Source organism: Silurus meridionalis, chromosome 12, assembly GCF_014805685.1.
Source record: "Silurus meridionalis isolate SWU-2019-XX chromosome 12, ASM1480568v1, whole genome shotgun sequence".
NCBI lineage: Eukaryota > Metazoa > Chordata > Actinopteri > Siluriformes > Siluridae > Silurus > Silurus meridionalis.
Window position 1 is genome coordinate 18,037,845 of NC_060895.1, and position 16,160 is coordinate 18,054,004.

Here is a 16,160-nt window from a genome sequence, read left to right on the forward strand (position 1 = left end):
TAAGACCAACTGTTCAGCAAATGTTCAGTCTCTGATAGAATGCTTTTCACCGAGTGAGGGCAATTACAGGGTAATTATAATGGCAAGATGATATAATTATATTACATTTCAATTCATCCTTTTGTATCAAATTGAAATATTTTAATTAATAGAAATAAATTGTTTTAGTAAACATGTACAATAAGGTCTTCTATAAGGAGTAAAGTGATACAACAGTAGTGATAGATGATGGCAAAGAGATGCAATGCAATAAATCTAATGTATATTGACTTCAATCAATCTATTGTGTTTGCATTCTTGACAAAACCACTTCTAGCTGTTATAGTGGATTTGGTTTTAGTTTTCAAAAATTTAGTTTTACCAAATATTCATTAGTATCGCTGTAATGTTTCTCATTGTACAAGTTAGAAACAAACTATAAGACCATAATTCACTCCTCAATTCACAAGTTACATTGCAATAATAAAGTATGTCTTCTGAAAAAAAAATAGATATTGTTTTATACGTTAAATTGTAACACAGTGCTAATGTATTTTTAAACCGGACTTTTCAGGTGCATTTCTGGCATTAGTTATATTAGTATTATTAGTATTATTTTAACCACAGACTGTGTACGTTTTAATATTTTCCATTTAAGTAAGGTGAACATACCACAAAATTGGATAATAATAATAATAATAATAATAATAATAATAATAATAATAATAATAAAAGTGAATAGGAAATGTAAAAAATATATATTTATTTAGTCTCCCAGGACTGTATTATTTATTATTATTTAGCAGTTATTAGTATTAGTTAGCAGTTATTAGTATAATTGCAATATTTTCTTATTCTGACAATCCTGTTTGAACCAAAATCCATGTTCCACTGCACAGATATTTAATTGTATATATTGTCATGTTAATATATTTTACTGCAATTATCTTTTGTTTATTCTTTTGTTATTGTTACATTTTCTAAATACTGCTGGTCTCCAAGAGATACCAAACAAATTGTGTTGCATCACGACAATGACAAAGTCTCTAATCTAATCTAATCTAATCTAATCTAATCTAATCTAATCTAATCCTGAGATAGGACATTTCACAAATCAGTAGTTTGTGCTTTCTGGTTTTTGATCACATGACAAGCTGTCCTGACTTAATTACAGCACATACTAATTACACAGTAATGTTTCATTCTGAAATGGTGTAGTATTTGCTTGTCGGTACAATACTGCCATGAAAGCTATATTTTTCTTAGTCACACACTTGGAAGTCGTCATATTGTTGCCATCAAGCTAACAACCTTATCATACTAGCGGTAATAGCTGTAACCACTGATACATTACAGTAGACAAATATATTTAAAAAACTATAACACAAAGTAAAAACTCTATGATATATCAGTAGTCTGATAAAAATATGCTAAATACAATTATCGAATGAAAAAAAATCAAATCAAGCTTGTCCTTGATACCAAACATTTACTTTAATATGAATAAGATATATTGTCCCCAAATCAAAACACATTGCAGAGCAAAAGCCCCATGTTTGATTATTTGTTCTAAAACTTCACTCAGAAAAAGTAATTTCTCACATGAAAAAAACAAACAAACAAACAAACAAACAAAAAAAACCCCCAAAAATGTTTCTTTATGGCACACGGAGAAGTGTGCACCCTGTGATCTCTCTTTAAACAAATACTCATATGAAAGTTTAACACTTTGCAAATGTAATCTCTCTTCTAAATGTACATCACCACAAGAGCTCTCTCAAAGTTACAAATATCTATTTACAGTGTTACAAAGATCTAGTGGTTTACTCAGCTGATTGGATAAAATGCATGGCAGAGCATAAAGGTACTGACCACCACCATTTAAAAGGCATCATGTACAAAACAAGAACAGAAACTGTAGTTACACTACAAACCGTATCAAATGACCATGCAGTTATAAGATCTGGTTAAAGCCTTAGAGTAGGGTACATTTATACTGTACAGTCAGGTAGAAAATTCGAAAATGACACGGATCCCTTTTGCGTTTTAAGACGTACATGCCACTGAAAAACCTGTATTCACAAATCCATGTTGAATTCTCAAAAAATGAAAGACAAACAGAAAAAAAAGGAAAATCATAAAAGATCCTAAGTTATATAAATGATCCTGTACATTTAATAAATTCATCTCTGCCCAAGTTACAGATATAAGGGTTATTATACATTTTTTTCTTTTCATAAATATATAGTATTGTTATGGATTAGGACTGTAGAAATGTAGAAATGCACAGTTTTAGAAGATTTTTCACAGATGAGGAACTCATTCATCTCACAGAAGTCTCAGACTCACCATGATGTGCTTCTTTAGTTCTTTAGTTAATTCATCACTGTCAAATTCTCTGTGCCATATTAGTTTTATATCTGGTATAAAAAGTCACTACTGGTTACCTCATTCTACTAGTAGCAGTCACTATAATCACGAAGTGTATCAATTGTTTGTTCGCCTATAAGAGCATATGAAATCATTCATTCCTTTTAACGATTTGCCAACAGTTACAATTTATAATTAATAATCATGCGTTCTAACCATGTATAGTTTTAACTATGTATAGTTTTTCCTCTTATTACTAATAATCCTGTAATTCCCTATCCAGACTCTTTTTTACTGCATCTTGTCAAATTATTATTTGTTAAAATGTTATTAAAATCTGTTTATATTATGTTTGTTATGTGAAGAGTCCAATGCTCTCATGTGGCACAACCGCTTTGAAATAGTTACTATAGAAACAATAATATGTAAGAACCTTAATAAAGCAATTTCATACAAGCCAAACTGTATTTGTACTGAATATCAGCAAAGCTGAAATTTGGCCGTATGTATGAGGCAGCGGAAAATCACATTCATGCTGATATTCATTACAACCGACTGCGGGTGTAACATCGCTTTTATAGAACCGTTTTATAAACAAGAAATTATTATTAAGTACTTGACATTTTAGATAAAATATAACCAAATATTTTGCTGAACCATTTGCAATAAATGTTTTATTATTTTTTAATATATATATATATATATATATATATATATATATATATATATATATATATATATATATATATATAATTTTCTCGATATCTACTTTTTTTTTACTTACATTTTATAGCTAACTAAGATTGTAGATGATAAAACATATGTTTAGACAAATATTTCGGCTGTGCTATAGTCAGGGATTTTTGATGTTAGCTGGATCTTCTGGACTAGTACCATGTAAGACTAAGTAAACTCTGTTCTTAGTCCTTTTCTAGGAAATTCCAGAAAATATGGTATTTAATATGCTAGCAAAACAAATTTGTAAAATCTCAAAATGCAACATAATCTATCTAAAGAAAAGTTTGTAAATGAGTATAGGATGTCAATTTTTGCACCATTTTAAAGGAAACACTGTACAATGTTTAGACTGTAACAGTAATTGACAGGCAAAAAACTCCCAAAACAAACACTCTTAATCTCTCCGAGGCACTCTATGAAGAAAGATTATTAGCAGAAAGTTCCTGCAGTATGGAGAAAGGTGTCAAAATCAAACTAAAGAGTTTTAAATCACCGGTTCTTCTTCTGAAGTCTTTGTGAAGGGTGCTTGGAGTTTTCTAAACACCCAAAGAGAGGTGAAGGAGGAGGAGCAGCTTGGCAGGTGAGAAGCAGGAAAGAGGTAAACAAATTCAGCAGGAACGTCAGTGTAAATATTCAGCCCATCAAGCGAAAGCGAGAAAACACAATTTTACAAATGTGCTCAAACCACAACTTAGAAACAAACCGAGCTTTCAAAAACCAAAATAAAAACAGAGAAAAATATGAATTCAATATAGTGAAAGTGAATGTTCTGGAATGTGAGGTTAATATGCGTTGTGTTTAAACCTCTTCATCTGTCTTAAGGCAAAACCTTCCCCAATGCTGTGAAAAAAAGCATTTCTCTAATCCCTAAGTAAAATGAAAGACTGGCTAACACAATGCACAGTGTGTATAGGAGACTGAATCACACCTCCATCACTCCATATCCTGAAATTTGGTAAGTGCACTATCGCCATGACGCAATCACATTTCCCTAATGCCTAAAAAGCAATGTGTAGGATAATAATTAGCCATTAGCAGAGATATAATAATAGTTTTGAATAATGTGTTCCATTACAAATGCTTACCCAGAGAAAAAAATTTACCACACTGAATAAGGTAGGAAAGTACATTTGAAAAAGCACCCCCATGTTGCCATTTCAGGCAACGCACACATTTGTTAAGCACAATCAAAGTTGAAAATCTAAACAAAACAAAAAACTCTGGCTAGGTAGTGTACACGCTATCTTCGACAAAAAAAAGTTTCCCTATGTATTATACGTTGTATTAATTATTATAAAATGAGAAATGTAATTTTTTAAACCACAAAACCACCCTTCCAAACGAGTCGGCAAAAAAAAAGTTTGTGCTTTTTCAATGTCACGATACATCAAAAAAATGTGAAAATACAGAACACCACCTTACAGAGCTGGATGGAGCCAGTGCAGGTTAAAAGGAAAGATATGGTATATCCAGGGTGACTCCCATCTGTCTTTCCAGAGAATTGCGAGTCAGGTAGGAGAGCAAGGCCACTCTGGAACAAAAAGACAGAATGCACTCAAGTTCACTCTTTGAAGGTCACAGTGGGAGGAGGCGTAGGGGATGATTTGAAAAAGTGTGGCAGGTTTCTGGCATTGTCCGGACTCGGGCCTCGGTCAGGTAGCAGGATGACGTTTTTGCGGCGCAGGGTGGAATCACGACTGGATGCAAGAGAAAGTGTCTCCGAGGCAGCTTCAGCTTCACTGCTTGACTCAACTGGTGTCACACGAATAGTGGTGATGGCCTGATGGTGCTGATGTGGGTGGTGAAAATGGTGATGATGGTGAAAATGTGGATGATGTGGGTTGTTTATGTCATGTACAGAGCCGTCCTTAAGGGAATCACAGCTCTCTGAGTTGCGGTTGAGATCATTGAGCTCGAAACACTGGCGAACACTGCCACGCTCTGGTGGTGCCTTCCACCTCCAGGATCCACCGGCGTCTGAATTGGGTCTGTTTTCTGGGTGGGCATCGACATGCACAATGCCTGTCCCAGGGTCCTGCTCTGTCAGTGCCTTGTAACGGATGGATCCTGTGCGGCTGACAGCACTGCCCTCACTCTTGGGGCTTCCGTGAATCATGCCCTGCTGTTTAGACAGGGCAATCACTTGCATTATCCGTGGTTGGCTATTAGTCCTGCAGGGGGCACTCTTCTCTGCCATCTTCATCCATTTCGACCTTGCATTCCCCACCATTCCTCCACCACCATCACTTATTTCGTCACTGTCCTCTTGCAAAGATGAGCATGTATTCTCTTGTGTCTCCTCAGGAATGTGTACTAGCTGTGATGAGCCTGGCCTTGATTGGATCGATACCCTGGCCCCACCCCCACCTCCGCCATTGTGGTTAGCCAGTGGCACGACACTGGCAGCCATCTTCATATACTGGCCAGGTGGCCCATCCAGACCCATGGCAGTGGGTTCAGAACTACAGCGTGCTTCCATGCCACCCTCAGGACATTCTCCTGCCTGCAGTGAAAATTTGCGGTTCTCATTCTTGCACTTCCATTGTGAAAGCAACTGCTTGGATCGCGTGGAGTCCATCGAAGCATGTATGGCGGTGTGACGACGTGGCACTGGCTCCTCCGAACCTATAGAGTGTGAGCGAGGCAGGGTGTTGCTAAAGGTCACCATGCTGTCCTGGCACAGTTGGCTAGCAGCCGTGATACATTCCAGTTCAGTGCTAGCCCTCTTCAAGCTGAAGGAAGAGTCACGGTGAGGTCCTCGAAGCAGGATGCTTTCCGAACGGGCTGAAGTTGGACGCTCCCGCATGCTCAGACTCTTGTGCTGGAGAAGACGTGGGAGCTCTGTGTTAAGGTTAGGGAGAGGACGCAGGGGCTCACGGAGGGCAGGAGGGGGCATGATCGGCTGAGGCTGAGGGGGAATCTGCATGGGTGGTGGCTGGTGACGTGGCTGTGGACGTGGCCTTTGGCGGAGAGACGTGTCCTCGCTGGGTTTAAAGTTACCCACTGCATACAGACCCTAAGGAGAACCCACAAAGAAATATTAACGCAATTTTTGCAATCCTGGTTCTTTGATTGCAAGACATTTCCATATTTTGTAACTTATAAGCTTGTCTTATGCATAAAAGTATAAACTTCCACTTTTTATGTGATTCTAGTCTTGATACACACCCTTGGTCTCAAACAGATACTATGCTGACCTTTCTGCCAAGAAAAATAATAGTATACTTCCTATTTGATGTTTTTATTAGTTGATGTGCATCTCCATTACCGAGGCTATTGTGATTCACATCTTGATTCATAGCCAATGCTATGATACATTAAAGATACATATAAAGCAGCTACAGATGTAAAACGATATAATTCAATGCAGTGCAATCCGATTTTAATTTGATTCAATACAATACAATGCAATGGAGAAAACATTTTTTTACTATGCAGTTCAATCTGGTACAGATAGTTCACAATTATTTCTTCGGTTCAGATAGACAGCAAATTATAAATGTACTCAAGTGCCTTCTGAATTCTAACACAGGCCTTTGTTGTGCAAAAAATAAAAATAAAAATGTAACAAAGACATTATTTTCCTGTTCTGTCCCCAAGAAGATGCAAGTCTCTGTAGAGTGTATATGAGTGTATATGTGTGATATGTCATAATCATGTAGCAGCAGTGGTGCTAAGTGAACACGCTTGAGAAACAGTTTACAAAAGTGTAATTAAACTACATATAAAATATTGGTGACTTTTTAAATAATTAAAGTATAGCACTTCTACAAATAATTATATATGAAGAAATCTTTTTTTTTACCAATGCAAATATGTAACGATGCACTGTGATACAAATGACTACATTGTATCTGATGCACACTTCTCAAAATCGATGCATCACATTGTGAACTTTTATGCTGGTGCACCAATGCGAATCAGTAAATCGTAAAATGAGAAAAAAATTGAGCTCAAAGTAGTTATTGTGGAATGATAGTATAATACTGGCACCTGCCTATATGCTGTATAAAAGAGGGCTCTGAACAGTTGACTGTCTTTTTTTTTCTTTTTACAACTGAATGTCTTCTCCACCCACATAAAGTCATTAAAGGGCTTGGTGTGTCTAATCACACTAAGTGTTTTCTTCCAGAGGACAGCTGATGCTTTAGGACTTCATGGATTATGTGCTTTCTGATAAGTCACTTCAACAACCAATCCTTGCTACAAAAGCATCTAAGAACAGAAACCAATGCAACATGCTTTTTCCTTAAGGCTTAAATGCATGGTATAAAATCAGCTTAACACAACTCAGCATGTTGGTGATCACAAAGCAGCTGGAGAACCAAAAAACGAGCGGAGGAGTGTGTGGGAGGAGAGCAAAGAATCAGCCACATGGGATTTACTTAGAGTCTATTTATAAGTCCATTAAACACAGCATTGTCTTATCACTCCACACCAAACCTCCCTGGACTGTAAGAACATATGAAGCACCTCAGACCATCATTATAGACTTTAACATTATCATAAAAATGTCCCTACATTGTCCTATTTATCTTTGGCTTTAGCAGAAACATTGCAATACAAAATTAAAAAGCGCAGAGAAGAATAAAGAGAACATGGGAGAGACACTCACCAGGTACACGGCGATACTTCCTCCGATAAGGAAGCCGCTGTAGACATCCATGGCATGATTTTTGAATTGGATTATGCGAGTCAGACCACAGATGACCGCACACATGATGAAGGAAAAGACCAGTAGGGGCTTGAGTAACTTGGAGGAGTCAGTTAATGTGGCATTGAAGTACATCTGCAAAGGGGAAGCAAATAAGCATATGGACCCAATTTACCTCAGACTACCTCTGCATATTTTGTACACATACTGCCCTATCTTCACAAAGAAAATACCAACATGGACCCAATTTTATAACCTTCTATAATATTACATTGCACACTGCACATTTTATACATGAACATACTTCTGTTTCTTGCATTTGCACTATATATAACTGTACATTTGCAAAGTATGTCTTGTGCCTTTGTCTGATTTCATTATGTCATATCATGCTTAGATGGATACACAGAGTAAAAAAGGCATTGTATTGTGTAACGGACTGTTTCCTGTACATATGACAGAAATCTCTCAGTGTTAAATAACCCCAAATTTTCTGAAAGTGACAATGTATTTATACATAGAAACAAATAAAATGTATTATTGTTTAATTACTTTTATCTTTTATTTTTTCAGAGGGACAAAAAGTCATAGGGTTTATCATGCTACTACAAACTGCAATTTAAACAAATATAGTATATAAAATAACTGTAGTTATACCATTAAAAACTAGTGTCTTGTTTTATTAACTATTTGAAAATCTTAAAAAATTTGAAGTTTTTATTAAGATCAAGTTTAAATTTGAACTGAATGTTAAAACCCGCAATATTTCTTGGTATATGGTGTCTACTATCCACCCCTCCTAGATAATGTCACAAAAAGGGTGTATAAAGTCGGGTGAGAAACTGGGATCGGGAGCTCGCTAGCTAATGCTAAATTTCGCTTCATAATTCTGTTCTAGTGTTTTGTAATGGTGAAAGACTGGTTTTGACCTACTGCCATTTTTTATTGCAGGTTTGCTCTCCCTTTTGCTGAATTTTATTAACTAGTTGTCTTGTCTTGTAGTAGTAGTCTTGTTCCCATTGGCTCCCATTTGTGTTGGTTGTGGGTTTCTTCACTGTTTCTTTGTGGGAGTTTAGGTAAACTGTCTTTCTTTTGCAGGTAATTTAGTTTTCTTAAAAAGCATTATTTTGGCCTTGGTCCACACTGAAGCCTACCCTGGTATTTGTAAATGTGCATATAATGTACAAACTAATACAAATAACTAATGATACATATAAATAATTTTAGCAGCAATGTGTTCTAGTGCTGTCGCAACCTCCTTATATAGTAACTTTGAAGAGAGCTGACAAAATATTTTGACCTAATTAACTTAAAGTACACATTAGTCCAGGGGGGCCATGACTAGCAAAGTCAGCATTATAATTTATTAAAAAAAAGAAAGGAAATATGGCATACTGTTTAAGGTTTTTTTCTTTTTCAGATAAAATCCTGACAGCCATCTGCTCATGCGGTAGGAAGGATGGCATTGCTTTTTTCTTGTAAATGATAACCACTCACTGGTTATGTTCACATAAATACAATAGCCTAATAAAGTGTATAAATTGAGTGGCACTTCCAAAATATTTAGTGGTTGACAATATGTGCCTCAGCTTTTGTTCTTCCGGTTTTGGTAGCTGTTATATAATAAGCAAAGGTGTGGCAGCAAACATTATATTTCAGAACAGTCTTATAATTAGCCTTTCTAATAAGGTCCCAAAAATCAAATTCAATGACTGCAATTGAGAGGGCAGATAAAGAGCCAGTTTAATCTTTTCCACTAGAGGCACAATAAAGCAAAAATAAATAAATAAATAAATAAATAAATAAATAAATAAATAGATAGATAAAAAGAAATAAACACATACGAGAGGAGATATTCATGTGTTAGGCTTATTTATTTTGGTCCAGCCCACTAGACAATGGACTAAGTGTAATGTTGTCCATTACGTAAAATGAGTTTGACACCCCTGATGTGAAGGGAAATGGTGATACATTGGAAAAAGAATTGCATTTACAACCAGAGCACTCATAACTAGACTCATGTTTATTTTGACACTTTTTAACTTATTACTCATGTTTATTATCATGATTTAACTTTTCGATTCTGAAACTTCTACTTTTTTAATGCTTCTGAATTAGAATGATTACCCACTTTTAGTGTACACAAGGATATAATTGTAGCACCAGATTTGTTAAAATATGGTCAGGTAGAGGCTATCACAGATGGTCAGCAAAAAGAAAATCTCAATTAAAAATTTATCTGCAATGTTTCAACCACACAATTATGATTGATTTAATGAAACCACAAAGTAAACACACTCTTTATAAAACAATTTCACACGATTTGGTTGCGCAGTCAAGTGAATTACTTACTGAGACGTACACTGCAGCAAAAGCAGCCAAGGTGGCATGTTGTGATGGAAAAGATTTCCTGCAATGACAAACACACAACCTTATATCAGTGTAGATATGCTGAGAAGGATGTATCAAAGTACATCCGGTGCATCTTTTGTATGTATATGCCTTTTATTTGTCATTAATTTCATTGGCTAGCGTAAGGACAGTCTGCCTACAGGATGTCTGAACAAAACAAGCATAATTACGCCCAGCAATTGAGTGGAAAGGCTGTCAAGGACTGAATAGCGGAGCAGTGCAAATGGATGTGTGTGGGTGTTTTGGAGCTGGTGCTTCACAAGCAAAGCAGGATTGAACTCTGTGTGGGTTTTTGCAGAACGCTGCATGCTGACATTCACATCTTCTCTCTGTAGCCCTACGAAAGAAGCTAAAGATTGAAGACTTCTTAAATGAAACACAGACGATCAGGTTATCGTATTATTGGGCTAGAATGCTTAATATATCGTATATATCATGCCAATATATGTATCAGTTTAGAAAATTACAACACTGACAGAAACAGTAAAACATGCATAGTTGCTTATTTCTAGTGACAGTGCCGGCACATGTCAATCTACTGCTCTTGGAAACACTACTTTTTAAATGTTACTGTAGAAGACATACATTATATACTCCAAGTCTTCCATATGCACAAATTAACTTATTGCAGCATTGTCAAACAGGCTATAAAATACACTAAGAATTATACACTGGCGATCAAAGTTAGAGAACAATTTATAAACAATTGAACAATTCTGAAATAATGTCATCTTCACTGCTCAACAGTTGAATGAGTTTTTGTCCTGTCTATACCATGCTACCAGAACACCTTTTCCAAGAATTCAAGAATATTGAATCTTTACAACATCACAAACTCATTCAAGTCCGCCAGGAAGGCTGGTCGTCCACGGAAGACAAATACAAGAGAGGACAGGATACTGCGGAGGATCTCAATGGGCAATCGTTTCCACACTGCAGCTGGAATTGCTCACCAGTTCAGCGCTGAACAGGGTAAGGATCTGTCTCGTCATACAGTGTCTCGACGTTTAAGAGCATTTGGACTGAAAGCCCACTCTGCAGTGACCAAACCTCTCATTAGCAGAAATAATCAAAAGGCTAAACTAAGCTTTGCTGAGGATCATGTTGTGTGGACAGAGGAGAACTGGTCCAAAGTTCACTTCAGTGATGAAAGCAAGTTTAATTTATTTGGGTCCGATGGGAAACATTATGTTCGGCGACAAAATGGAGAAAGACAGAACCCAAAGTGTGTAAAGAAGGTTTGGGGCATGTTTTCTGCAGCAGGAGTTGGGCCTCTTATACAGCTACATGGCAGAGTGAATGCAAATGTTTATCAGAACATTCTTCAACAACATATGGTTCCTTCTCTGCGTTCATCACCCAATCAGCCCGCAGTGTTCATGCAGGACAACGCTCCATGTCACACAGCAAAACGGGTAAAGCAGTTCCTTGAAACTGAAAACATTGAAATAATGACATGGCCTGCCCAGAGTCCTGATCTCAACCCAATAGAGAACCTCTGGAAAATCCTTGGTGACAAAGTTATGGCCAAGAAACCCACTACAGTCACCGAACTGTGGATGAGACTGGAAAAAGAGGGGAACAAAATCACACCAGAGCAGTGTGAGAGACTAGTGCTGTTCTGGTAGCATGGTATAGACAGGACAAAAACTCCTTCAACTGTTGAGCAGTGAAGATGACATTATTTCAGGATTGTTCAATTGGTTATAAATTGTTCTCTAATTTTGATCTCCAGTGTAGATCATAAATTAGCCAAAATTTTTTTATTATTTATATTTCATTCCTGCAAGCTCCCTGCATGATACACCACACATGAACTAACACAGCAAACATAGAGTATCTTCATTATAGGTTATATTTGCTTGAATAAGTCAGGTCCAAAGCCAGATAAACTCCATTTCACACCAAAACTAAATTAGGTACAACCTCTCTAATTACTCAACATATGATAAGGATATGAATTATGCTTAAAAAAATATCTTGCCTAATGCTTATTCACAATCAGCTTGTAAGGAGTAAGTTTTTTTTCCTCTTCTCTCAAATGGGTACAGATTTATCACATGAACAGAATCCAACTATATAAATACATGGCATATTATTTCTTTATATTCTACTATTTATTTTCAGCAAACGCTTTATCCTGATCAGGGTTATGATGAATGCACAGCTCCCCTTCTGCAACACAAAGAACATGTCTCAGATGAGACATCAGCTCATCACAAGCATTATTTAACTGTGTACAACAGTTTTGCTTATTTATGTCATGTCGCTTTATATTCCTGAAATTTCCCTTCACAGACCGAAAATAACATTTTTATTCTCTACACTGTATTTTTTATTGAGTTTGCTGGCAAGCTGTATCTATCAACCACAGAGTTGCATGTCATTGAGGAAAGCCCAAAGACTCTTGTACAGTACATGCTGTGAGATTCACAGGGCAACCTAATTTCTGCTTAACTAAAGCTTACATTCGATATCCTAGTTTATATGCACATATAGGATATTTGCTTTTTATGATACTGCAGAATGAGCATGGTGATGCATGTACACTGCTGCTTGATCAAGCAGTCACAGTGAAAGCTAACAGTGTGGTTTGATCTTTTGCCTGATACTCAGTAACTGTGACAGCTACAAGAAATATTGTGAGATGATTCCGCACAGTGAATTCATTTTGTGCTACAAAATTATTGCAAGATGCTTACAATACTATTTTTCTAGCAAAAGAAAAAACTTTCTGTAGTGTTTTTAAGAAGATAATTTTAACCCTATAGTTAATGACGTTTAATTGCCTAAAGGACACTTAAGTTTTCCAACCTTCCAGCATTGATGGCTACTAAGTCTGAGCCTGAGCAGATGTCATCCACGATGAAAACGCTGTCATCACAGGTGGTGTTGAGGATGGTGTAGTTGGGCTTGCACACTGTCATGAAGTAGGGAGCATGGTACCCTGTGGTCAGCTGGATGATGTCTGTGATGAGGGCTGTGATGCACAGGCCAAAAATGTGGACACCTATACGCACACAATATATATTTGGTGAACAGAATAAAGGAACTTGAATAAACTTAAAGTCATGCTTTTTAAAAATTTCAGAATGTAACTGACTGAAACTTTTTTAGGTTATGTATGTAACCATGATTCCCCTTCAGAAACTCATGCTGCGTCAGAAAAGCTTTGGGAACGCTTCCGCGTTGTCCACACTCTGAATTAACTGTATAATCAGTCCAATGAAAAGTGCGGCGTCACTGGCGGGGTAACGTCATGACCAGGAAGCTTAAAACCACAAGGAGTGAAACCAGCTTCAGCCTCTGAAAAGGGAAGCAAGCGCTGCAGGAATGCAGGCAGTGTGGCATAAAGATGCAGCTCCTTCAGGACCTCGAGCTGCATCAGAAACGCTTTTAGAACAAGAGTACAATCAAGAAAGACTGACCAATCCCTGTCTACTGTGGACGGGCATAGCTAGGGCGAAGTTCAGAGGCCAAGAAGGTCAAGGCTATAGAACCTGAAAAAGGTCAGCAAGGTGGACCAGGAAATCTCCAGGGGACAAGGACATAAAGGTAGCCACACTTCGAATGGAGTGTGCTCTGACCTCAAAGAAGTGAGGAGACCAGAGGACTCATAAGAGAAAGAAATAGCGTCCACAATCCATCTGCTGAGCGTCTGCTTATTTGCAGGGAGACCTCTCCTTGGAGGGTCATAGCAGACAAACAGCTGCTCTAACTTCCTCCACAGTTCTCTTCTGTGGACTTATATGTCCAGTGCTCACACTGAACACAGTCGTTTAAGCTTCGTCTGGTCTGGGGCCTGGAATGGAGGAGGAAAGAATGCCTAGAGCCAGTAGAACAGGTTGCGGGTCTTTAGGAACATACCCCGATCTAGGGTAGAGGAAGGCACTGGCTTGAATAGTGGGCTAGTGAAGGGAGCTCTGGATTAAAAAATAGTCTCTACCACCTCGGTGGAGAGACTGGTGGCTTGGAGCACAGCCTCCACTGCTCTGGGCAGGGGTGCATTATTGTACCCCCTGCCTAAGAAAAAGATCCCTCATGAGAGGAAGGGTGTTTGTGAAGGGGTACCAGTTCCGCAAACAATAGCCTGCCCAGCCACCGCGGGGCCACCAGAAGGAGACGGACTCTGTCCCGGCAAACTCTCTCCAGAACTCGGCCACGCCTGTACCATGGCATCCAGAGGGGCTGGGGGTGTAAGGAAAAAACAGAGGGGACAGTGCGATGTCTCTTGAGTTAAATTGTTCCCAGATTCACTCCACCACATCAGGGTGGAGTCGCCATTCCCCGGGCCTCTGGCCTTGCCTCGAGAGGGCGTTTGCTCCCTGGTTTAAGCGGCCTGGAATATACGCTTCCTTCCTTCGCTTTTTCTTCCCAAAGCGTTTCTTATGCAGCTCGAGTTCCTGAAGGGGAACTATATGTATCTGTCGCTTTGCCAATGGATTCAAATATATGTCCCAAATATAGAGATAGATTTATTATGACCATTCTCTATTATTATACTTAATGGCTTGTCCATATTTCTATATATTTTCTATAAGATGTGTCTGCAGACAGTAGCTAGTAAAATAATTACAAACCAAATTATGATTAAAAGGTATGTAAGACCTGACATGTATTCATATACACAGCTACTATAATAATACATGATACATATTATGTAACTATTGTGACATTATCAGCATTGTTGATATTGAGAATAAATACTTCATTATTAAAACCATAGAGTAAAAATTAATGCCTACCCACAAACCTCACTGCCCGCCGAATGTAGGAATTAAAGTTACAGCCGGCAGCATTGATGTTGGCCTCAGTTTTTATGTTGATCCTTCTTTTGACCTGGAAACAGTACAGGATGCCTTCTCCGATCATAATCTGTGGAGAAATATTTTGCTGTTGGTTACTCTATATGCAGTGCTAAGTCATTAGTGGATGCTTCAGCAAGCCAATTTAACAGGCCATTATTTATTCATGTGTTTATTAAATTTATTTGTATTAGTGTTAGTTAATTAGATTTTATGGTCACATGAGCATTTGTGTGGTGGTCTGAGATGTTACTGTGGCTTAATTCTGTCAAAAAAAAAACAGTCACAAAGATGCCAATTTTCTGGTTATGAAACGGTTTTAGCCTGGAGCCACAGTTTATATAAGAATGGATACAGAATGTATTATGGTTTCAGACACTAGATGGCAAACATTAAAAATTAACAAGGATTTATTAATTTTTTTATTTAATTTTTAGTATTATTATTATTAGTGAATGTATTTATTTCCTCTTGTGTTTTTAGGTGATAATTAGTAGTGATTGCTCTTAAAATGTTGGTTGTCCAAAATGCCTGCCCATAGTAGATTACAGTGTTACAGTAACCGCTATAGTACAAGTGTTCCCTAAATCAGATATTCTGTGTGACATTACAAAAAAACTGGAAGTGATTTGAGGCAGACATTTACTAAAAAGATTCTGCGCACGAAAATACTTTAGTCTTGCATCTCTATTGCAGGAAATGAAAAGCACATGCTGTACTTCAAACAAATCATATCTGAACTGTTACATAAGTGAAAACTGTGTGTGCTTTTCTCCAGAGTATTCCTTTAACTAAAGCAACTATTTGAGAAGATTGTCTAACTTTACTGCTGGCCCTTTGACAAAAAACACTAATCATGAACTTCTAAGCTCTGTAATTAGATTGAATTCTAAAGTTTTTAGATAGCATGTAGTATTTGTATATTGTGTATTTGAATAAAAGACACATTTTTTATTTTTATGATTTGTCTAAGTGAGAAGAGCATCTGTCATTTAGACCAAAACAACAAAAGAATAGAGATGGAGAGAAATCCAGAGAGAAAGATGCAGTGAAGTGTTGGATTTACAGTGACTGATGTCTTTTCCTTAAAATGGTGAGACTGAGTATAATAAAAAGGAAAAGAAAAAATGGCTGACAGAGGATCTAGAGAGGATATAGAGATTAAATGTAGCTCTCTCTAAAGGTTCTGTCCTTGGGTAACC

The 16,160-nt window shown here is 37.3% G+C and overlaps 1 protein-coding gene across 1 annotated transcript in view; it reads right to left on the reverse strand.

Annotated features, from left to right (window-relative positions):
* Positions 1–1,454: 1,454 nt before the first annotated feature.
* plppr4a (phospholipid phosphatase related 4a) overlaps positions 1,455–16,160 on the reverse strand; it is a 31,081-nt gene continuing 16,375 nt past the window's right edge. The window contains exons 3-7 of the mRNA XM_046863583.1: positions 14,899–15,028; positions 12,968–13,163; positions 10,094–10,151; positions 7,703–7,876; positions 1,455–6,103 (exon numbers count right to left, since the gene is read on the reverse strand). Of these exons, the coding sequence (XP_046719539.1) occupies positions 4,649–6,103; positions 7,703–7,876; positions 10,094–10,151; positions 12,968–13,163; positions 14,899–15,028 (2,013 nt within the window). The 3' untranslated portion in view covers positions 1,455–4,648. The remainder of the gene's footprint in view (positions 6,104–7,702; positions 7,877–10,093; positions 10,152–12,967; positions 13,164–14,898; positions 15,029–16,160) is intronic.